General features: G+C 50.9%; 1 protein-coding gene across 1 annotated transcript in view; it reads right to left on the bottom strand.

Annotated features, from left to right (window-relative positions):
* Positions 1 to 24719, bottom strand: part of Plcg2 (phospholipase C gamma 2) — a 122114-nt gene that overhangs the window by 8341 nt on the left and 89054 nt on the right. The window contains exons 22-31 of the mRNA XM_076837622.2: positions 23570 to 23679; positions 20761 to 20857; positions 19476 to 19542; positions 17669 to 17826; positions 14121 to 14223; positions 12766 to 12975; positions 10855 to 11000; positions 9942 to 10056; positions 9024 to 9191; positions 4921 to 5009 (exon numbers count right to left, since the gene is read on the bottom strand). Of these exons, the coding sequence (XP_076693737.1) occupies positions 4921 to 5009; positions 9024 to 9191; positions 9942 to 10056; positions 10855 to 11000; positions 12766 to 12975; positions 14121 to 14223; positions 17669 to 17826; positions 19476 to 19542; positions 20761 to 20857; positions 23570 to 23679 (1263 nt within the window). The remainder of the gene's footprint in view (positions 1 to 4920; positions 5010 to 9023; positions 9192 to 9941; positions 10057 to 10854; positions 11001 to 12765; positions 12976 to 14120; positions 14224 to 17668; positions 17827 to 19475; positions 19543 to 20760; positions 20858 to 23569; positions 23680 to 24719) is intronic.

Raw genomic sequence — 24719 nt, 5'->3', positions numbered from 1 at the left:
TCCTTATTTTTACTCCTGGTTCAGTTTGTTTATCTCCTCCTCTTCTCCTCGCTGCGCCACTGCTTCTCAATTTTTACAGTGGCTCGCCTCAGTTTTTCAACAATCCGAATTAAAATTACATGTTCCCTTTATAGCAGAAGGCACTTGTCCTCTGCAGGTGCTCCGTCTGCCTGATAACCCAGGAGCTGGACACCTCCATCTTCCCTCTCAGCCCCTGGGCTCTTCTGAGGAGTCTCTGCAGCTTCTGATCATGGAATTTGGCATCAGAGCGTGTTCGGTTTCAGGAATCCTCATTTGAGACTTGTCACCATCCTGTAAGATGGAATTCTGCAGAATTAGACGTTTCCTGTCTAGAGGTCCCTCTTCTGCATAAAATACCGTCTACTCTGGGCCACCTGGGAGCTTCCTTATGTAACACACATGCTTTCCTCCTGCCTTGACGTGGGGTCACCACATCCCCTGTCTTCCTGTGGGTAGGGGCATCCCTCTGTCTTGGGTTTTCAGTGCTGATAACAGGTCTGACTTGACTTTTCCTTATAGACAGCCATTGTGTTGGGAAGTCTAAGGTTTTTTTTTTATTTATTCTTGGAATTTAAATATTTTATTAAAATAAGCCCAGGGCTGTGGATATGTTCTCTACTCATTCCACCTGGGTCCAAGCGGCCAACCAAATCTGTCTTGGGATTTGCTTCTAGCCTCTCGTTTCCTCCATGGTTTCCATCTCACGGGATGCTGTCTAGCTTGAAAATAGTTCTTCTACTTTATCTTTTCATTCAATAATGTCCATATCTTCTCTTATATAATAAATTCTAAATTCAAAAAGTCAGGGTTTCCTAATGTGTTTCAAATGCCTGAAAGCCTTTTTCAGCACTCAGCTTCGATGTCTGTGGAAGGTGCCAGACTTACGTTTTATGGCTCAGCTTCAACTGCCAGCAGCTACTCCATGTCCATGTGTGGGTCTTTCTCCCCTGGTCCCCATGCGCCGTTGCTTTTCCCTGCAGGCTGGTGGCTCTGTGTTCAGTAGTCATACAGGCATCGTGGCTTCAGCACTGGTAAATTTCAGCTGGCAAAGCACAGGAGGGTCTTCCTCTGTGTCTCCCAGGTAGAAAGAAATCTTTTCAACCTCAAAAACTAGGACCAGTTCAGCTCGAGAGTACAGCCCCTGGTCCTCTGAAGCATGCTGGGCCTTCTCCCCAAGGATTCACACATCTTCGTGGCCTGGAATCCCCACCAATAGGTCTTGGCACTGAGCCTCTCCAGCACTTGCACCCAGCAAACCATGTTCCAACAGGATCCAGACCTGAGGAACCCCGGGCAGTGAGTGTCCTGTCCTCAACACACCCCCAGCACTGCAGGCTGGCCCACGGTGAGGATAAGGATGGACATTCAGGCTTCCCTGCCTAGTCCTATTTTTCTGAATCTGACCAGTTTAGATCAGTTGAGTGGAGGTCCCTTCCAATTAAGGCAAGAATGAAGATAAAACATCAACCTAAAAGAAACTCCTTTCAGAGAACAATCCACCATGCATCACAGAAAATGGCCCTTTTTTCTTTGATCTATTATGCCATTACTAAATATCTAGCCTTAGGGAATAATTTTTAATTAAAAAATGGTACACGAGGACCTTTATTATTTATAAACTGCCAACAACCGAACTGTCCATCGGTGGTAGAGTGGCTAAGTGAATTAGGATCTTCAGCTGATGAAACGGGCATCAATGGCTTTGAAAATCCTAACAGAAAGTGCTTAAGGTCATCTGTGAAGTGGGAAGAGGGCACATGCGTGAGTCCAACTGCAGAAATGTTATACGCAAAAAATTACAAGGCAAAGGAAAGACAGCAGGGTGCTAATAGTGGTTATATAATGGCCGATGATGGGGTTTTTTCCCCATCCTCCTCCTTTTTACCCTAGTTCTCAAATTAAATATAGTAGGTAATAAAATGGTACTAAAAATACTCTGAATAAACCACATATACAGCTAACAAAGTAAAGGACTGAGAATTGATAAAGTAATTGCGACATGTAAATGGCTTCCTCAGAAGGGGCTTAAAGTGCTTATTGACAGTTTTCTAGGGCTTTAAACTCTGTCTCAGCAAATGTTTTATGAGTAAACTCCATCTCCGCCCTCACTGGATCAATCACTTGCTCAGACAAATCTTGCTAGAGGTTGTTTACCCAAGTCTCTCCCTGGCATCCAGAGGATATAATGATAAATAAAACGATGTTCGGCCCTGGCCATCAAGGAGAGAGCCTGGGCCTACCAAGTGCAGCCCAGTTTGCCTTCCAAGAAAGGCCCTCATTCCAGTGTGGATGGAAATGCCAAGTGGCACCTGCGAGTGGCACAGAACCAGGTGACAGATGTAGGATTAAGTAAACCTCGAGAGCCAGCAGCTGGATGATATCTGCACACACTCAGACAATCCCTCCACAAAAACGTGTTCAGAGAGCAGATCTGAGAGCTTCCACAGGGAACCCCACCCAAAGCCCCAGCAGCCGCCGCGCATTAAGCTTCCCTCATCAAGGAATGCAAATCTGGATAAACAAGAGTTTCTTTTAAATATACTAATTTTCTCTGCTGCTGGTGATACCTAATCACTTAAATTATTTGATACGGTTCTGGCTTGTTTACGCAGGCTTTGCAGAGCAGTCTCAGCACACACTGTCCTGCCACATCTCAACCAAGCGCTATCACTTGGCCTTTCTGCAAAGCACCTACAGATGGGTGTGGTGTGCACAGAGGGATGAGTCCAGGACCTGGACGGGGCAGCTTAACCAGACCAAAGGCCTTCACTTACCTGCTCAAGGCTTCAGTTGAGGGCTCCAGTTCCGCCATCCTGCTAAATTAATGGGTCCTAAGCAAATAATTCAGACTTGAAAGGGAACCACATAAAGACAGGCTTGGTGGCCTTGTTTGTAACCAGATGGCACCCAATGCCTGTCGTGGAAGAACACAGAGCTCATGCTCATTGATGTCATTGAGTGTTTGTGAAGACTGGGTGACAGTATGAAAGTGCTTCTGATCTCACTTCAAAGCAGTGGTGACTTTGCCACCAAGGAACAAGTGACCTGTCTGGATATAGTTTGGGTTGGGTTGTTTGGGGGCGGGGGGGGGGGGGGTGCCACCAGCTCCTGTACATGTAAACATGAGTTTTTGTATTGTGCTACAGAGGAAGACATATGACTAAGAAATGAAGGACGCAAACAGACCCGTCCCTTTCCGTGCCCCGCTCTCCCTCTAATTATAAAAATACATACTCCCCACAGTCTAGGCTGGGGTTTTGTGGCAATTTCTTTAAACCATTTATACAAAACAAGAATTCTGGCTTAAGTCTTTCAATAGATTTAATAAATACCCCAGTCTCAATGATAAATTAAGAAATGCATGATTCACTCCAAAAGAGGAGAAATTGAAGAACTAGGAATTCTCAACCAGACAGGGTCTGTTGGCTAATTCACTAGCCCTGGTAACGGAGGGGGGGGGGTCTTTATATAAATTTTCCTGACCAAGCCTTTCTACTACAGAAAGAATCATGGCATTTGATTTTTTTTTTTTTTTTTTTTTTGGCCCATAATTTAACGTTCAAGTGAAAACTAGTTTCCATATAAACATTACAGTTCAACATTTAAATTCTGTTTCAAGATAAGAGAGTTTCTATTATACATCCCCGTATCCTCTTAAGACAGAATTTCATCATCATGAGACTACACTAACAAAAAGTCGTGCCCCTGGCGAGGGTCTCTGGCCCCAGGCACTGGGCCTTTATGTCTCTGCTCCTGTCTGTATCCTCTTTCATCTTGATGCTTCTGAAATGCTGTGGAGTGGAAAACTACTAAGGTTGCAGAAAAAAAAACTGAGCACAGGGAAACAGCTATGCAAAGCAGCCTGATGTTCTCGCCTCTCAGTCAAGTTCATGAATTTTTACTGCATGGGCTATCACTATGGCCGTTAAAAAGCACCCCTCACCCACCAACACCTTCTCCTTCCCCATTTAAAGGCTTTCAGCTATATTCTGAAAGTTGTCAAACCAGCAATTACCAAATCACTGGCTAGTTCTTATAGCCAAAGAATAACACCACAGGGTATGGACTCTACCCAGAAAATACAGGTTGAGGAGTGTCTGGGGGCAGGACCAGCCCATCTCAACCACTGAGGTCCAGGTCCAGTTTTTTTGTGTGTGTATGTGTGTTTTTTAGCTTAGCCAAAGAGAACTTGAGGGATCAAAGAACTCACCTGGCCCTTGGTAGAGCTTTGAGTTTTGTGATGGATAGGAAGACCTTGGGGGCACACACTGACTACAGATCAGGCATTATAAAAACCATTTACCATACATGGGTCTGCATCTATGGAAGAGGCCACCATAAAGACTCTGAAGCTCCAGAATCACACTTCCAGGTCTTCTACCATCGAACCCAAGCCCCATCTACCCAGAGTTTGGTGTTCTGTTCTTAGGTTATCATATCCTTTAATGCCATTCAATGAGGCCAAGACCTTTCTGCCAAGCCCACCCAAACTGGTTCTTCAAAGGAGAGACCCAAGAATCTCCAAAGTTTTGGCAAACCAAGGGGACCAAAAGGAAGGCGCCTCCAGTAGTAGAGGGGTGCAAAAGGAGTTGGGAATCCATGTAGCTCCTTCCCCAGGACTGGCCAAGAAGGATCCTTGTTGGATGTTCTCAGATCCTTTGAAGGGATGACCCAAGACCAACAAAAAAAAGCACCCAAAAACATGAGCTTCTCTAGAAGAGCCAGGTTCTTGGTGAAAGGTAGCTGAGGAACTTCCAAGGACCATCGCCCTGTCCAACTACACTGCCTACTCTCAGAATTGTGCAGCATTCTCTGAGAAATAGAATGCTTAAGTTCATCAGCCAACAATGATCATGAGCCACTTCCACCCCCATGACTCACTGGTGCTTCTCCACTCACCAGGACGGGCCGCATCTCACAGAAAACCAGGAGGGAAGCCAGCTCGATGTCCTCGCTGTGCCCATTCTTCAGAGGAACAGATCTAAACCCTGCAACAGGATGGGGAAATGCAAAGGCAGGAATTAATGTCTGATCGTGGCCTCTTGGGGTACCCAGAGATCATATGCCCCAAGAACAGGGAGGTCAGTGCCCCATGCGGGGGCTGCAGTACCCACTGAGGGTTGGGTATAGAGGCTAGAAGTCTCGACAGACAGGTCCACACAGGAAGCAAAGTTAAGTATCTGCCATCTAGAAATGAAAAGGATTCATTCAGAAGGCATTAAAGCCCATAGAACACGCTGTGTTGACTTTAGAGTGACTGCAGCTATGGTTCAATTCCTTAAAGACTCCAAGGAGCAATGAATCCACAGTCCCTGTCCTCCATATAGGCTTTTACAAGGCACGGGATGGGGGGTGTGTTTTATCTTTAAAGATTTCCAATCTTCCTGTCCCTTGGTAGCTCGTGGCAGTATTGATTATCCTCCTCCAGCAGCCATTCCCTGTTTACCATTAGGACCTGTGTTTGACAGTCCTTTTAATGTTTCTTTTTACTTAGGATTGGGAGGAGTTGGAGCTGAATCTCCTCTCACCCCATTAAGTAATGTCTAAGTCAGCTCATCGGGAGGGTTGGTTTCCTTGTTTTAATTTAGTATGAAAGAGTGCACAGTAAAATAGAGCTCGTTCCCACCCAGATGCTCCACATCCTAGAACAAACCATTGTTAACTCTTTCCCAAGATGGTCAATGCACCGTTTGTGCTTCTTTTAAGTCACAAATGAATAGGACCTTACAGTTTCCATTTAACATAATTTAGGGATTCACTCTGTGGCCCTGATTTGTCTTCAAAGCTTTTTAATTACATTGTATTCACTGATGCTCCAGGATGAGCAATGTCCAGCTAGGGAACCCACACTCTTTCTCCATGCAAAATATGCTCTAATCAATTTAGAACTTTTTAACAATATCAACTGACTCTCACTTTCCGCCACTCAGGAAGAGGGCAGAGGTACCCATCCAACCTTTCTTTCTCTTCCCCTAATTTGGGTAAAGATAACATTTCTCCCCCCTTGACATCATTTGTGGTATTTGCATTCCATTTTATAACCATAATTCTCCCACATTTTATCATAAATGTTTTTAAATATGCAGAAAAGTTAAAATACAAGAAACATTTGTATACCCCGCACCTAGATTCAACCACTAACCTTTCACTGTTTACCCTTAATGCATCTCATTAACCAGAGCCCAGTATTACTTTGTATTGTTCTTATATAAAATTTACACAAAATGAAATGCACAAACTTAAATTATACAGTGCTCACTGTGGATGTCTTGGTTATGTTCTTAGTTGTACATTTTCAAAAGCCGACTTTGATTTTCCAGTTGAGTGACAGTTGGAGTGGGTATAAAATTCTCAGGTCAGTCTGCCCTATAGGATTCTGAGGACATTGGTCTCATAGGATTCTTCTGTAGAGAGGTTCTGGTTTTTACCTTATGGGTGATGTTGGCTTGTGGATTTTCTGCTTGGATAGCAGATCACAGAATTCCTACCTTGCAGCTGTCATTGCTCCAGATGTTGAGTCCCTGTGAATTTTGTTCAAAGGCAGATTCTAACTTGGGGGCCTAAGATTCTGCATTGACCATGAGCTACAGTCTACTGATGACAGGGAAGAAGTCACTTTAGTGCTGACATGCTGTTGGGTGCTCCAGGAGGCGGTCAGGTACCCCGTGCACTCCAATAGCATGGTTCCGAGCAGAAGGCCACTCAGATACTCCACCTGTGCCTCTGAATCCAGCAGCAGGAGCTCTGCCCCAGACTAGCTGTCTCCAGATCCCCGAATCCTGCTCAGTGCCCACTGTCAGCATGATGCACTGGGAGCTCTTCTCATATACTGGAGTTAAGGATGAGGAAAGGTGTTCCTCAGTTTCACCAAAAATAATGAAAAAGAATAAAAATTCTATATCACAGAGGAAAGAGAAATCATGACATCTTTTTAAAAAAGGTCAGTGTTTGGGGCTTTAAGCACCCAGTGGCAGTAAGAGGACTCAAGAGGGCAGCACAGGAGGAATTAGGGGGAGGGGGAGTCCTAGCTCTGGTCTTGCAAACTTAAACTAGTTAATTCACAAAGTGCTCAGATTTTAAAGGCAAACACGACAAAATCCCTTTTGCAGGATTACTATGAGGATTAAAAGAGAAAGACTAATGCAATAGTCTAATGCAATAGCCTAATGCAATAACTGGTGTTTCCTTCCTTCCCGAGCCCCAGCTGGTGAAAGGCTTAAATGCATCCTTCACAACAGCATGCCAAGCTCATTTTCGAGTTCAGAAGGCCCTCGATGCCTTGTGCGCAGAGGCACTACTCATTTTGTTTTATTCCTCCCATGAATATGGATGCATCAGGTGCTACTAGGAGCTGGCAAGGGGAGTAAGGAGGTCCCCGGTATAGCTCACAGTTAGGGGAGGGTCACATCTATAATCGTCCTTGAGATTTTGTTCTTTCTTTATATCTCCAATTTAGTCATTGTCTAGGTGGACTGTACTTTGGCGGGGACACTAAGGAAATTCCATCCATTCTGACCTTTCCCCAGGGGACTGGGAGAGAGTACAGGCTCCTGCCCCATCCCTTAGGAGGACATCAGAGTAACAAGGGGTAGCAGTACTGTCAGGAATGGTAGGCACAGTTAACATAAAAAGAAATCCATTATGGCATTAGGACTGTTAGGATTTACCAAAATCTACGCCTCCTGCCTCATTCCTAAGCCTTCTTGATGAGGCTAATCCAAACAAAGCACATGGCAAATTAGAGCATCGCAGCTTAACTGCTAGGTTTAAAATAGTTCACAGGATCTGCAAGTTACCCAGTAAGGGCTGCCAAATATCAGGCCTCTGGAACTTACAAATGAATAGGCATTAAATTATGAAATCGGAGGGTTTAAACATTTTCTGAAATGCTTGTTCAACCTACTTGCTTAGGGACTGGCTTCCTCAGTGTAAGATGGGCAGCCTGGGCCCCACGCAGTTCTCTCAGTGTCATCCAAAGGCCACTTGAGGAGCTGGCCAAACATGCAGATTCTTGGGCTGATTAGAGGCCCCAGTATGCCTGCTACTCAGAAGCTGGGCTAGTACCCAGTGGAAGAAATGGCCAGATTTATGATACAAAGACGAGAAATTCAAGAACACGTGACGTGTTCCAAGTTTTAATAATATCCAGTCCAGTTCTATAAGTGGCCTAAGTTTCCCAACAACACCAAGAGATTGTATTTTTTTTAATATAAATGACTAAAATGATAGTAACATCTTTCTCTTGAAAAATGTTTCTTAGAAAAGAGGGAAAAGTGACTTCTAGAAGGTTTCCAAACTTACCTCTCATTCATCAGAAACACCCAGGAGGGGCAAGGAAGAAATTCAACATCCAGTGGACACCTGGTTGTCAAACCTCATACACAGAATCCCGCAGGAAAGGAGATTAGAGAAACTGCCCTCCACATAAGGACAGCCATCTTAAGATCAGCCCTGAGCTCCTGGGCCACAGCCCCTGCCCACCAGGACTCTGGCAGCTGCACTGAGGGGCTTGAGCATTTGAGACTCAATGGGCAATCTCAGTACCCAGGTTCTTACAAGCTGGTCCCAGGCAAACACAAAATGACCCTTCTCTACCCATGAAGGGATTTTGTTCAGCATGAAGGAAAATTAACAACACTCCAATTTTATAAAAGAGGAAGGTGAGTTCTGAAGGCCAGGAGAGTTGGACCTAAGACTGAGCTCCCATCAGTCTTAAATCCCAGCCAGGGAGCTCAGGCAGCAGCACCAGTTCAATGACAGACTAATGCTCCAGTTTGCACACGGAAGTCTTAAAAGACACAACCCCCCATTTCACCCTTTGCCTCCCACCTGTGGACGAAATAAATGTTCAAAGGGGGCCCAGCTCCAAGCCACCCAATCAGTTTTGCACCAATTTAATCAAAACCAGGTAAAATGCTTTTTCATTCTTTTTAAAGCAAGCAGCCCAGATCAAAGAACAATTCTGGCCCAAATTATGTTTCTTGATTTAGAATGCCTCTTGCCTGATTTGATGCCTTTAATGGGGTACGTGGCATGAGCCAGGAAGTTGGGGTCGCTGAACATGTCTTCCTCATAAACCACAAAGCGCAGGAATGCAAGGTTTGGGTCATAAATTTCAAATGTCACCTTCTCCTGCGATGGAGCCCAGACAGGGCTGAGGCCATTGTCATCTGTAAGGAGACCAAAGCTCGTCAGAGGCTGCATTCGCACCGCCCTCCTGGAACATGTCTGCACCAAGATCCAAGAAGATCCAAGCCATCATCTTCAGGTTTGGTTTCCCCACCCCCTTTCCCAGTGGGCAAGCTGCAGTTGTGGCCGTGGCCCTCAGGGACAGAGGAAGAGAGCACATCTCCCACCTCACCTCCTGTGATGGGAGCAGGAGGCTGAAGAAATACGGGTGAGAAGTGGGCCTCTGTCCAGTAAGGGGAGTGGGCTGGGGCTCTCTGAAGAGCGTGTTCTAGAGTTGACAGGGAGGACCTAACCTCTAGAAAGGCCACGTGGTCAGTATTCAGTCGTGCAGTAGGCTGCCTTTGGCCAGGGACAGTGATTCTGCTCTTAAAAGGCCCATAATTGACAGGTCCTTCCTGCCCTCTATGGCTGAGGTTACCCTAGTTAGACTGAATGGTGCCAAGTCAGCCACATGTGTCCCCAAGTCCCCCACTCTGCTTCTTAGCCTTCAATCCACAAGTGTGTCAGGTCTGGGTTGTCGCAGAGGAAACCCACCTAGTGTCACAAGGCAGAGCAAAAGCCCTGCCTTCCAGCCCTCACCAAGTGGCCTTGCCTTTCCCCTCCCCTCCCAGAACTATGGTGGACAAGAGGGGCACAGGAAAAGGCTAGACCACAAAGTGCACTCGGAGTCCCCTGGGGACAGCATGTGATCCAACTGGGTGGCATTTCAAGGAAAGGCCCAGGCTACTCACTCACGACCGTTGTCTTAAACTTGCTGTTGTCATACTCGGCTCCACAGACTTCCACCTCTACGAAGGGACAAGCGATGCTGCGCCCAAGCTTGGGGAGATGGCGGGCACCAAGAACCTAGGACACCAAGGTAAGCAGGTTGATCCCCCAGGTCCGACCATGAGCAGCTGAGCCTATCCACACGTCAGTCAGGCATGGGCTTTGTTTGGGTCTAGAGTCCAGCTGCACAAGTTCAAAGCCAGCCTCGTCCACAGGAGAATCACAGCAACCCCCTAGGGTGTGGCTCCTGAGTGCCCACCATCACTGCTTCCTGCTGAGAAACAAGGAAGTGAGGTGGAGAGTTGCGGGGTTCCCAGGTGGAAGGAGAAGTCTGAACCAAGCCACTTGTCATCTGACCCAACAGATGGGTCTCCCTGAGCACACAGGTATGCACACTCATGCCAGGTGGGCACCTACCAAGGCTGGGTGCCCCAGAACTGAGACAGGGCAGAGGAGAGCAGGGCACCCTATTAAGCAAAGACCTTAGGTGGCATCCATTTCACTTTTTCTTCCTTAATCTCATGAGAAATGCAATCCACTTCTCGACTTTCCAAAAACTCTTAGAAAAAAACAACACATTGTCTGAAAGTTGGGTTAAATTAAGTAAACTTTGACCCCTAAAACTGGCCAACAGGGGGATAAGCTCTCCTGGGTTGAGACCCGATGACATGTCCACATTGCCTTTCTCTCTTCCTGGCCAGAGGCTGACCACCCAGGGAGAGATTCATGCCTCTCCCGCAGAGGACCAGGGAAGTTCACTGGGTTGGATTTAAGGAGATCCCCTCCTCCCATCACAGCACTCTAGATGGGACTGCGCCCCCAGATGCCCTCTGGGCCTCCAGTGCAGCGTGGGCCCAGCCCCCAGGAGGGCTCTACCTTGACGGTGAGAGTCATCAGGATCTTCCTCTGTGACTCTGGTGGCATCGGGTCGTACTTCTCTGTCCGCATGCTCTCCGGCTGTAGGACGTAGCCCGTCCGCCCGTTGAGCGAGAACAGCGCGTGGTTCATCTGCATGTACTTGTCTGCAAGGACAGCCGAGAGAGCGCGATGTAAGGCCGCTCAGGGACATGGCCCTGGGCTGGGGGTGCTGTCTGGGAAGCGGTGTACCGCTCTCCTAGACAACTTGGGGCAGTTGTTCCAATAGGTATGTAACTGAAAAGACAATGTCAGACATAGGAACACTTTTCCAAGTATGACCGTAGGACCACAGATGATTAAAACAGGGCTGGGCGTAGCTCAGGGTTAGTGCACTTGCCTAGCATATGCAAAGCCCCGTCTTCCATCCCTAGCACCGCAAAACGATGACAGGGAAAAAAGGCTAAAAATTGGAAGCTCAATATCTACAAAGAAAAAACAAACTGCATCAAAGTGAAATCATTTTAGCTGGGTGGGGTGGCACATGCCTGTTATCCCAGTGACTCAGAAGTATGAGGCAGAAGGATTGCAAGTTCAAGGCCAGCCTCAGCAATGTAGTGAGATCCTGTCTCAAAATTTAGAAAAGGACTAGAGATGTAGCTCAGCAGTAAAGCCCCACTGGATTCAATCCCAAGTACAAAAAAAAAGTTAAATCACTTCAAATGACAAGCAAATGAATACATATAAACCTTTAGCCTCTTAAGAGCTGTGGTAAATATATGCTATAAAAACCTACCACATTAGATAAATCACATGAATGGTATGCATGAAAAAAATGCAAATTCTCCCTAAGTAAGTGAAAAATAGATTAACATCATCACTGGTAGGAGAAATGCCTACAAGAGCAGCTTTAATTATCTACAGGATAATATCAGTTTTCACTTATCAGCAGGCAAAAATTTAAAAGCTCAATAAAATTACATTGGTGCTGGGTGCAATAGCACACACCTGTAATTCCAGTGTCTCAGGAGGCTGAGGCAGGAGGATCGCAAGTTCAAGGCCAGCTTCAGCAACTTAGCAAGGCCCTAAGCAACTTAGTGACACCCTGTCTCAAAAAATAAAACATGCTGGTATGTGGCTCAGTGGTTAAGCACCCCCGGGTTCAATCCTCAGTACTAAAAAAAAAAAAAAATCTGATCCTGGTGAAGTTATGCCAAAAACATGAATTCATACTTTCACCCATTTGTGTTCCCCTCCACTGTCTCTAGGGGGGCACTGTCTGCAAAGGGTCTCAGCTCAGGCACAACCCCACACAGGTGCTCAGTGGTTTTCTGCAGGTAAAGCATATCAAATGAGAACACAAGTGCGGGTGCCCCACCCAGTCCTTCTGAGACCCTTGCCCCACAGATGTCACCTGCATCTGAATGATGCTCACTCGAGGGTCCAAAAGGCAATGCTCCCTCTGAGAGCCAAGGATGGGCAATGGCCTAGATGCACCTCCATGGGAGGCTTGTTAAGTAAATGGCAGTTCCACTCAGAGGCGATGAAGAGAATGGAAGGAGTGAAAGCACCGTGATTTAAGTCCGTGTATGTGGTTTTCCCCGGCAGCCGAATACCGCTGGGGGAGAGTGAGCGCCAAGAGGAGACGCCCCCGAGACGGCCACTGCACACCTGGATCCTGTGAGCCTGAAGCTACAAGTCAGCTCCTAGACTTTTCCATTATATAAGCCAAGACAGCTCCTTCTCTTAAGCTAGACTCGTGATCACACAGCCAGTGGCCACAGTGCCCTTCCTTCGGTTCAGCTGCTGGGCTCTGCATTAACTGGCCTTCTGGTTGAGCCCTGGCGGTTCCTAAGACACATCACTGGCCCCCAGCTGACTTTGCCTGGAATGACGCGGCCACCATTTGGCCCCCAGCTGCCCTCCAGTTACCTGGGGTCTGGAAGTTGAGTGCCACCATCTGGGAGCCACACAGCCATAGGCGGAAGGGATCGTAGTTTGAAGAGTCAACTCTCTGTCCCTTCGGGTAGACGCGGGTCAGGCCCTTTTGGTTATACCTCAGGAGATCGAGGGGCTTCTGTCTGACGATGCTGTCGGCCTTCGTCTCCACGAAAGAGCGGATTTCCCGGAAATCAGGGTTTTCTGTGGACAGAGGTGGGTGGTTGGCACTTGACTCTCGCAGGTCTCGCCCACACACTTTCCTAATACCTGCTGCCATGGGTGGGTGCTCGGGTGGTGAAAGGTAGCCAGAAGTCCCTCGACAGGACGCTTCGGGCAGTGATGAAATGCTGCTATGGACTCCTCCCTCAGGGGCCCCACACAATAAAAAGGAACCTCATCTTTCATACTAGATGGATGACAATTTGTGATTAAAACTATGAGCATCCTTGAAGCACACAGCACTAACGTGGCACAGTGACAGAAAGGGGGGGAACGGGTATGTGGGCAGCAGCAGGAAGGTGCAGGTCTTGGGAAGGAAACATACAGAGATGGGCTCTCTCCTCAGGATGCCAGAGACACAAGTAGCACAAACCCCGCATCGTGGAGGAGTGAGAACCAAATGCTACCGCCTGTGGGCAGGACGTGACAGGAAGGAGTGCCTGGACTGGTAAAAGGCGAGGCGGGAGGGTGTGGATGTGTCACCTCGCTTGCTCCCACCCAGCTGGGGTGGGACAACCAGAAGGAAACTGGCTACACCTGGCCGGGCCCATCCTGCGCTTCAGCATCTTCCCCTGGACCTGGAGGGCTGGGACCCGCCTGCTATGGAGAATTGGTGAAGATCCACTTTGTAATTTCTCAGAGGTCGGCTGAACAGTGGTCCCTGGCCCACCCAGGACCTCAGCCCCAGAACCTATGAATCTGCTGTTAAAGGGCAGCAGGGACAGTGCAGATGTGGCTGAGGAGCTTGGAACAGGGAGACCCTGCTGGATCATCTAGGTGGGCCTGCTGCGCTCACAAGGAAGAGAAGGCCAGAAGCCACCAGAAACTGTGCAAAGCAGGAAATGGACTCCCCCTGGGGGTCTGGAAGGACTGCAGCCCCTGGCACCTTCATTTTGGCCTGGTGACAGGGCCTCAAGACTGTGTGACAACAGATGTGTGCTGTTTTCAGTCACCACATTCATGGTCATTTTTACAGTGGCTGCCCTCGGAGCAAGTAGGGGCCGAGGACAAAGGAGTCGAGCCACTGCCAGGAGCAGTCAAGAGCCAGCAGGAAACGCTTTGCCCTGGAGCATCAGATTCCACAGGGAGCCCTGCTCATGGCGGGGGAGTCGCGGGGAGGGCCTTACCCAAGTTGTCCTTGGTCTTGCTGGTGGGCTTGCAGTAGACGACCAGGTCCGAGAGCTCAATGGCGATGGACTGGTTCTTCTCCCAGTACCTCAGGTTGTTCTCCTGTTACAACGCCACCATCTTGAGTTGCTGCCACAAGACGGCACCCCAGCAACCCTAAGCCACTGGGCCCCTCCTGCCAGCTCAGACCTTCCATGGAGCTGAATGTTCTCTTGTCCTGAAGACGCCCTGCCCCTCCTCCACAACAAGCTTCCACCCAGATTTGGTGTCCCGCCCAGTCCTGGCCACAGCTCTCACAAGTAGATGGGGGCCTGGCTGGCAGGGAGGATACCTCTTTGACATTACCCCTCTTTTCTTGTTACCTCTGCCTTTCACCCCATCCCTCCCCCGAAACCAGTGGTAGTTCATCAATTCCAGATCTCCGGGCCCCGAGCACCCTACAGGCCAGCTCCAGCCTTCAGCTCCGCCCATCCTGGCTCCATCCCGAGGCTCTCCTTTCTCCCCAGGTCACGGACCCAGGCGGCATTTCCCAGAAGGTCCACTGCTCAATCTAACTCCACCCAGGTAAGGATGAGCTGCTCACTTCACCCCACACCAGGCCCCTCAGATTCTATCAGCCTCTCCCTGGCCTGGGGGAACCGTAAGAGAATATTTAATATAGTCACCATGGAATGGTGCTCAGCTCCAGGCATGCTGGATATTATTTGTCCACAAATGTCAAGAAGCAGAAATTATCTCCATGGACATAGAGAGGTTAAGCAGCTTACCCAAGGAAACACAGCCAGCTGATGTGAAGACCAGATGCTTAAGGGCAGGGACCCAAAGTCCCTGGAGAAGATGTCACTAAACTGCCCCTACATCCAGCACCACAGTTCACAGCCAGTCCCCAAACCCCAGCAGCACCCTCAGACTCCTCACCCCTTGGTGGCTCCTAGGCTGTCCAGCAGAGCTCTCCTGGACCCATCCAAGTCCTCCCTTTTCTGGGAAGCTCTCATGGGGCAGGGGAAGGGACCTTGCCCTCCTGAAGGCATCCACGCCTCTCTGCCCCAGCCAGCTTCTGCCAGGCTCAGCTTTGACAATCCCTCTTCCATTGTCCTGCCTTAATGCTAATGTGCAGATGGTGACCCCCTAGGGGAGGGCCCTGCAGACAGCAAGTGCTCAGGTGGTTACAATGGTAGAAAGTGGAAACCAGGCCCTGAGAATTACTGGGTCACCTGCGCAAATCCTACAGTCTGAGCCTCAGATCCCCTAACTGTAAAATGAAGCTCACAGGAATGCTCCCTCACGGGGCCATTGTAGGAATTAAACGAGGAAGCCTCGTGGCTCAGTAATGGGGGCCATGCAGGTGGCCCCAGGAGGCGCCTCCCTAGGCAGGTGAGCAAGCAAAGGCAAGCAGCAGGCTCTTCCGTGCGGACACCTGCACCAGGGTGCTGAGTTAACTCCGCCACCAAAGCAGACTGGCAATGCCCAAGGAAGCACCCCAGCTCCTCTACCCAGCCCGACCCTCACCAGCCCGACCCTCACCAGCCCTTCCCATGCTTCACAGGAGTCCTGGGTACAAAGCAACCAGAGGAGGGAGGTGGGCGTGGAGCACGCCATGACTTCTTAAGACATCAGCCCACCTAGAGCCAAATGCTCCCAGGAGATGAGGACCTTTCCAAACCTCAGGTCGCTAGGTCCTCCTCAGCCCGGCTCTGCACTCCTGGTGCACGATCTTCACTGTGAGTGTGTGGGGGTACAGGACACCCCAGCAATAACACTGTCTGCCTCCGCTGACGACAGGGTTGCTTAGAACAAAGGTGAGTAGGCATGCCACCCATAGGTGGGCTTCTGGAATACTGTCCCTGCTCATGGAGCACAGCTGTGACAAGTGGGGACCTTACCCCATTTTCAGCCTCACAGGTGACAATACCAGCTTAAGAGGAAATGCCAGTTGCTTCTTCAAAATTGCTTCATGTCGCTCTCTGCACTGAAGGTGCTGCCCACTAGGCCACCTCGAAGTGTGGACAGACGACAGAGACCACCTACGGACGCACGCCTGAGCCGGCCCCCAGGCAGCCGCGAGGCCTGCTCAGGAGCGAGGCTTCCAGGGTGGGGATGGGCCTTGCCCCTCAGACCCACACCAGCCCCTCACACAGGGCGGCTGTGGCCAGAGCCAGAACGCGGTCAACTCTGCCGACTCCTGTTTTTTTAACCCTCAATGTAATAAGAAGACTAAGATTGTTCTCACGAAATTTTAGCAAATGTAAAATCCAATTACAGAGGATATAGATCAAAGGCAGCAGAAAGCAGCCTGGAAGAGCTAGGCTCAATTTCAGAAAACTTCACGGGCAGGAGAGGGAGGGGCCAGGGCACCTCAAGTGAAGCCACACTCTTCTCCAGGAGGCGCCAAGTACAGGGGCCAGTCAACGCCCTGTGCCGGCCCACACGGCGCGTTCCCCGAGGAGGCTGCTGGGACGGACTCGCAGGCTGGCTTTCTCCACCCTCAGCTAGAAGGACCCAGACCAACCAGAACATGCTCAGGAAGGGCCGTGCCATCACACAGATCACAGCGAGCCAGCAAGGGGGACACACCTGGGTAGGGACGATTTTTCAAATGAACCTCAGGGCGGTGGCGCCCCCTGTGCCTCAGACCTGAGTAACTAGGGGACAGGTGAGATGTCCCTATCAGGGAACATGCGAACAAGCTGACTTGCTGGCCACAAGCTCACAGGTCATCCCAAGTGACTAGTGGTGGTGTGACAAGGCCCCTGAATTTCTAGGACAGGGGAAAGTGGCAGGCCCTGCCAGGAGGATGCCATTGACAGGCTTTCTGAAGATGGTAACTGCCCTGCAGAAAGGGTAAGTCAGCAGACCCCTGGTGGCCAAGGGGCTACCAGGCTGCTGGCAGGTGGGCACTCCAAGTACTTTGGAGGAGCAAGAATGGACTGCATCCTGAGATCATGGGGGACTGCAGAGGTTGAGATCTTCCTCAGAAGCAAGCCAGCTTTGTAGCCACAAGAAAGAGCAAAGCACCTCACGCCATCCCTCAAGATGTGGCAGCCACGTCATCCTGGCACAGGGATGACCAAGGCCATCATGGGCTACGGTCCCTACCTCACCTCCTCCTACCAGTCAGGTATTTGGCTCCTCATCCTGCAGACAAGAAAGCAGAGGCCCGGTGTCCAACCCTGCCAGGATTCAAAGTCCAGCCTGCCCGACTCCAAACCACCTATCCCTACCCAGAACCCCAAAACACTCTAGCCAGGTTCTGATGCTCGAAGAACCCAAAAAAGCCCATTCCCATCTAGAAGATGATGTGCCATAGGGTGGGTCTTTGTCACCCCTGCGTTCCAGGGAGGAGAGCTCCGTGATCGCTGGCTGTGGAAGGATCTAGGCTGCTTTGAAAGACGCACAGGACCAGGAAACGGGGAAGAGGAAGGCGCTACTTCCTGGGTAGGCGACACTGCACACGCCAAGTCTTCTGAAAACTCAGACTGGGCCCAGCTTCCCAGGGATCTCAAGTGTCCCTGCCTGTCACCTTGTGCCCAGATGAGCAGAGGCCTACCTTGGTGTCAATCTTCCAGGTGATCTCTCGGATGCTCTGAAACCACTCAAAAAGCTCCTCCACCCTGTCCGTGGCGAACTCCACAGGAGGGTCACCCTGCTTCTTGGGCTCCAGGATGAAGACAAAAGACTTCTGGTTTTTCCCCTGGGGGGCTTTCACTGTGGGGGGGGGGGATGGAGGTCCTGTTAGAAGCCCCAAAGAGCAGACTACACGCTGCCTGAGACGTTTCTCCCAGGAACCACCCCAAGCCGCCTCTGCGGGTCGTCCGGGCACTGACTGGAGCATCTGCTCTCGATCAGGCAGTGTCTGGACCACACACATCCTGCCCCCAGGTGTCTAGTGGCTTCAGCAGTGGTGTCCAAACAACGTCAAGGCCCCAGGCCCTGAGAACCCGACCTTACTTAGAACTAGATGTGCTCGGTGAGGGATTCCAAGCTGAGACCTCTGGGTTTGGGGTAAACCCTAAATCCAAGGACTGGTTTTCCGTTAGGAGGGGGAGACCTGGACTCGGACACAGGAGTGCAGAGCATGGAGACACGGAGGCAGACACCAGGGCGGTGAAGCCACAGCAAAGCATCAGGGACCGCCAGCGTCAGCCAGCGAGCAGAGGCCTGGAGAGGCCTCCACGGAGAACGTGTTTATAGAAAAGAAACTTATAGTTATGAGGGGGAGATGACCTGCCTAAAAAGATCAGCTTAAGCTTTCTGAGCTCCTGGAGGCCAGGCAATACTCTAAGCAGTGACAGGCACTGTGTCTTGCTCGGTCCTCGTCACAGCCTCGTGGGGTACCACTACCTTGTGTCCATTTTACAGGACACAAAACTGAGGCTCTGGAAGAGTGAAACTGTGAGGCCGCACAGGTAAGATCAGACCTGGTAGCGACTCCCTACTTTGTGCCTCTGCTCCGCAGGAGCGGAGGCAGGTGCTCCAGGGTGTCGGGGCCTGAAGGGGAGTTCCCCCAGCCCCGTGCGCCTAGGAGCTCACCTTGGGACCTCAGGTGTGGTGGTCACTAAGGAGCTGGGTTCTGTCAACTGGCAATGGCAGCAAAAACTCCTGTACCCGGCTACCCTACTGGATTGGTGCCAGGGGAAACCAGAACCGCGTGATGCAGGCAGAAAGCACAGTGCTGGGACACTGTCCTCTGAGCCCTCAGGGACCAGGACTCCTCAGGGAGGGCCTCGTGGGGAGCAAGCTCAGGCTGACAAACCAGTGTGCTGCAGCAGAGGGAGGCTGCCCGAGCGGGAGGAGGCCAGGCCCTCGGCCCAGAAGGTCCCTCACTGCCTGCACCCCACTTCGAGGGAGCTGTGGCCAGCCCCAGCAGCCCATGCAGATCCAACCCTGCCACCACTGCACAAGCCCACGTCTGGGCCACACCCTCACTTCCCCCTCGCCCCAGACCCCCTGTGGGCAGTCTTGGTTTCCTGGTCCCTGGCTGAACAGAGAGAAGTGTCAGGATGCCATCTCATAGCAACCAAGTTGCAGATCTGATCTCAGAAGCCCAGCCTCCTGACTCCGAGTTTCACCTGGGCCTGGCCAACAGCTTCAAAAGCCAGTTCCCGAAATAATGACGTTGGGGACAGCAGCTAATACTCCTCAAGAGCTTATGGGTCAGACACCGCTTCAGCACCCACTGCCTGACTGGTTCCATCCGCATCACTGACCAGCCCAGTCCAGATGCACTAGGCTTCATGCAGGGCAGGAGCCGACATCAGTGCCCACTGCACAGGGCCAGCGTCTGCCACCCGTCTGCCTGGGGTGGTTCCAGGGTCAGGCCTTGGGGGACTTGCTAAGACAATGTGTGCACGTACCAACATTGTAGGTATTGAGGTCCAAGATTCCTCTGCAAAGAGACCCTAAGGGATTGTCTTCAATAATCTGTGAAGAAACAAGACATAACTCACGGCAGTCGTAACAAGAATAATAAAAAGACAACCAGTTTCCAAAGCACACCGTTTAGCAGACACTGCCTGTGGAATTGTTTAAAATGCGTTTTCATTACAGGACCGTCCACCGGGAGAGCTAAATAACGAAGCTCGGAGATGAAGGGGACTGAGTGGTGAGCAGGAGCCACAGGGTCAGCATTTCATTTTCCCCATCCATAGAAACAAGTCCTGTGAATCCTAGAACAGATCTCAAAACACGCCCTGGACCCTTTATCTGACAATACTATGAAATGGGACCATGTGGCCTCCGACACCCCAGCTCGAGAACCCCCTGCAGCTTCCTGTGGCCTATGGGAGCAACAGCTATGCTCTATGATCTTTCCAAGCCCTGGTTGCCCCCACCCCCACCAGCTGGCTCTCCTGGTCCCTGCACACCCAAACCATCCAGCGTCCAGCTGAGACGGTGACCATCTTGTTGCCAGGAGAGAGGGCAGACCTGTGAATCCACCTGGTGGTTACACCGCCCCACCGTTCCCCACCAGGCTAAGAGTGACTGTAGACAGCAGTGACACAGGACCCACATGGTAAGAGGGCCGCACCTCGGCCTCAGTGGGAGCTCTCACACAGCCCCCTCTTTGCTTAGCCCACCTCCCGCCATTTTGACTTTTCAGGCTCACATGTCCCTTCCTCTAGGAAGCCCTTCCAGATTTTCCCACGTCCCTTAGGAAATGAATGCTCTGGGCCCACAGTCAAAGTGGCTGTTCCCTGAGCCTCTGGGCACAAGGCAGAGGCTGGGGAACAGAAACCCAGCTGGCAAAGTCCCACGAGGACCTCTCCCCGACCAGCTGGACCCACCGCACCCCTCACATCAAGCCCGCTCTGCACGTCTGGCTGCCCAAGCTCAATGATCTCCATTGGCAAACTGCTTGAAGCAAAGGGCAGAATCCCTGTTTGGCCACTTTCCCTCCTGTGGGGATTCGCTGCCTATTCAGAGCCTCAAGCCCAGCACCGCCTGATTAGAGTAGGACAGGCTCGTCACAGCGAATTCCACCCATGACAACTTGGGTTCCATCCCGATTTCCATGTCACCCTGTCTTCCCCATTCCAAATCTCAGAAACCACAACCAGCACGTGTCAAAATTCACCCCCCACGATGGGCTCCAGACTCCCAAAACACAGCATAGGCAGGATGATGGACGGCAGGACTCACCTGTTTTTCCAGTTCCTCAACATCAACTGTTGAAATGTCCTCCACGTAGTTGGACGGGAAGTACTGCTGGATTCTGGTGCCATAGTCTCCCTTCCACCTGGATAAAAGCAGAGGGCATCAAGAGCCTTCGCCCATGGGTATTAATAATCCATTACCGCTCATTAGATCCTCAGCTGCTGGCTGGCTGTGATGGGGAAAAGCGGCAACTGGCCAAGTGACCAGAGGAGGCTGTCATTACGTGACAGCAGAGGATTTCAAAGGCAGCTTCTGCCTCCTGTTTTAATCACCAGCGAGTTGCTGGGAGCTCACTGCTCTCCTCGTTGCAATGATGCTGATGTTTGGTCCAACACCCAGAAAGTCAGGCGCTCCTATGCTTCAGTGGAAGCCGCAGACCACCCACTCTCTCCGGCTGACGCCCACCCCATTTCAAGAAGGGCTGCAAATGTAGACATAAAAACCATACGAAGAATGTTCTGGAGCCAGACAGCCCTGAATCAAATGCCAGCTTCACCACAGCTGTGTAGAATGGGACGAGTAGGTCCCCGTCCCTTCAGCTGAAGCACTGCTCCCACACCCATGTGATACCGAGGACACCTGTGGTCCAGCCAGACCCATCCGACTTTGGTACCACACATTCTCCCAAGTCTCTTCAGGTGGGCAGGCCTCTCCTTCTAGCTTGGTCATCCTGCAGCCAGGGGGCTTGTGCCAACATGGACCTCTGACCATGCCACACGGCACCTCCTCAAAGCCTCCAGGACCCAGACTCCAGTCTGGCAATCAGAGCCCAGCACAGTATCACCCTGGGACTCGCGGACTCCAGCTTGACATGTCCAGGCAGCCCATCTGCCCTGCCACACCACCAGGCCCTTCATGTGCACCTTTCTCCTACTGAACCCTCAGACTCAGCCACCCAGGCGGAGCTCTCCCTGTGCTCCAGGCACCAGCTGTCAGCAGTGGGACCTTGTATCTGCCTCCCCACTATTTGAGACCTTTCTTGATACTGATCAAATCTCTTTTGTGGTGACGGGAAGCACTTTAATTTTGGGCCTGGACAGGCAGAATGAAGATGGATGGTACCATCCTAGTGACTGCCAGCTCTCAGCCCATTTCAACCCTCCTCCCCTTCATTTCTCCACACCCATCTCAGGTAAAGGCTAGTAAAGGTCACCCTGTATCTAGGGTGACCACATGCACCATCTGCCTAGGACTGAGCAGTGCCACCTGCTGCCAGGTATAATTATTAGCAACAACATTCCCTTCACTCTCAAAAGTAGCCCCGTTGGAACTTAAATTATTTGGTGCCCCTGGCTCTGCAGGAACTAGTCTGGGAGGATGAAGAAAAGTTGGTCCAACACGGGCAACCCACTAGGTAGCGCTATGGCCATCAAGGAGTCAGAAGTGACACCTTGGTGGGCAACTTGCCCAGGGCCCCTTGCCAAAGGAACTCACGCCGATCTCTTCACTCATTCCAAAGCCTTGGAATTGGAAAAATGAGTTGGGGTCATTATCTGGGCTGTACCCCCACCTCCACAGAAGTCCATCATCTGCCCACCAGTGAGAACTGGTACTCCCACAGAGGTAAGTTCAGGAGCCTCATGGGGAGCACCCGCAGCCCGAGGAGACCAAATTCTGGCTGTGCCACTCCGAGGGGAGGGACCCCAGCAAAGCTAAGTCCTGCATTGGGAGAGACAGGTGGACAACACTGTTGACAAGCAGGAGCAGCAGGGGCTGCAGCAGGGACAGAGCCACCTGCAGGGCAGCTCCAAACCCTCACTCCACAGGGAACTCCACTGTTACCTGGATCCCCAGAATAAAAAGCAGGTAACGACTGGTTTGGAGTGAGGGTTCTCCTGGCTTTAAAACAAGTTTAAAAATCCCTGGACTGAGGTCCCTTGCTCAAGTCCAGAGAGGGGCCTCACTATGTATGAAACTAGAGTATGGGCCCTATAATCACCCGCTGTGTGACCCTGGACAACTTACTACACTTCTCTGTGCCTCAGTTTCCTCATTCATAAAAAAACAGGTACCAACAGAACTCACCATCATGTGGACAAACGAGCTTTCAAAGGAAATGCTTACCATAGTGTTTAACACAGTAAGACCCCAACACGGGATGCTGTTGGATTTCCAAGTCAGGTCTCACTATCATGTTGGGAGGAAGAAATGCCAGTCTGATGTAGTGCTAGAATCTCTGCCAGTGCCCCTGGTCATCAGTGAGTTCTTACTGCTCTCAGGTAAGAAACCACTCGCCTGAAGATGTATCATTAGGCAACAAATTTTTCTTCCAAGGTGAAAGAAGAGAAGAGGTAACCAAACCTCAGCAAACCCAGGTACCCCTGCCCTAAAAAACCTACTTTCCTCAGTTTAGGATGAGGCCATAATACAGAGCACAGGACTAAGTGATAGCCTAGGAATTTGAATTTGACCTAACACATGGGGCTTGTGTAATGGAAGTGCCTGTTGCTGTGTACCCTTGGGAAGACTCATTGGCCACATTGTGAAGTGGGGACAATATCAGGCACAGCTCCACAGGATCGCAATGAGGATTTGGTTAGATGATGCGTAAAAGCAGTTAACAGAGTGCCATCGTGACGGCAGTGATACCCGGTACGTGACGATGTGAAGTGTGCAAGATCTGGTAACCGTTAACACCGCTGCTTACCTACTTCCCAGTGGAGAGCATGCAGGCCAAAACCAGCCCAGAAGGTCAGACAAGGGGAGCAGAGGTCAGCAAGCCCTGAGTGCCGCCACGAGAAGAGACGAGTGGCACCCACCTGCCAAGCATGCCAGCCACCCCCACCAGCCTTACCAGCCCCCCGGCTCCTTGGAGACGTTGTGGATGAGGGCCCCGCGGCAGAAGCTCAGCTCGTCACTTCGCTTGGCTTTGTAGTCGTACAGAGCTTTCACGGTTCTCTGAGGCTTTCAGGGAAACAGGAAGGAAAAGGTCAGGCCTGGTGACAGCCGCAGAGAAGGGGCAGCATCACTGGCAGCTGTGAGGCTCCTCTTAGGAGGAGGCTCCCGAGGCCAGGGTGACAGCGCCACCTGCTGGCCAGAGGGCAGCACTGCAGAGGAGCCAAGGCCCAAATGTCCCCGGGAGGCACCGACAATGGCCTGAGCTGGGTGTGACCCAGTATTGCTCAGTTTCCTCAACAAGAGAGGACACAACTTTCAGATCACACCACAGGCACCACCTCTGAGGTCCTCAGAGGATCGCTCTGCCCAGGTGCCCCCAGAAGTTAAGGACAGCCCCGTTTCCGGGCCATCCAGGGCCGCACCGCTGTTCCCACTAGGCGGGTGGCCCTCTAACCAGCCTCTCTCAAGGCCTGACGTTTTACTGGAACAGCTGAAGCGCTGCTCCATGAAATTCATCAGAAGGTCAGCCCTTGTTGACAGGAACAAGACAGGACTTAAGATACGATCTTTCTTCAAAGAATTTGCTGGATGCCTGCTGCTTGGCAAGCAGAAGCTCAGACAAAACTACACCCTTGTGGCAAGAAAGTCTTCATGGGCAGAACTGTCAAGTCCACCTAGATCTAGGGCTTCCCTTCCTCTCACCCAAGGGAAACGGGAACAGGGAGCAGGCAACCCACTCTCCAAGGCAGACAATGGTGTCGACACGCAGGTTCCAATCATCACTCTGCCCCTTCCCAGTTCTCTACATTTAAGGCTTACTAAGGCTCAGTTTTCCCACCTGTGAAATTGGAATTAAAATTTTACATACCAGGTTTGCTGAGACTATTAAATGAGGTACTGCATGTAACGACAGGAATGACAATCGCCTACCACCCCATCAAGATAGACCTGTTCTAAGCCTGTTTTACCTACGGTGTCTCCTTTAGCTCTCACAACTACCTCAATAGGAAGGTAGAAGTGGTAGTATGCTGGTTTTACAGAAGAGGAAAATGGGGTACAGAGATGACCTTGGGTGATCTGCCCAAGGTCAACAGCTGGTAAGCCCC

The sequence above is a fragment of the Callospermophilus lateralis genome, chromosome 18, assembly GCF_048772815.1.
Source record: "Callospermophilus lateralis isolate mCalLat2 chromosome 18, mCalLat2.hap1, whole genome shotgun sequence".
Classification (NCBI taxonomy): Eukaryota; Metazoa; Chordata; class Mammalia; order Rodentia; family Sciuridae; genus Callospermophilus; species Callospermophilus lateralis.
The sequence above is the reverse complement of the archived record's forward strand: the minus strand, read 5'-3'. Positions and strand labels throughout refer to the sequence as shown.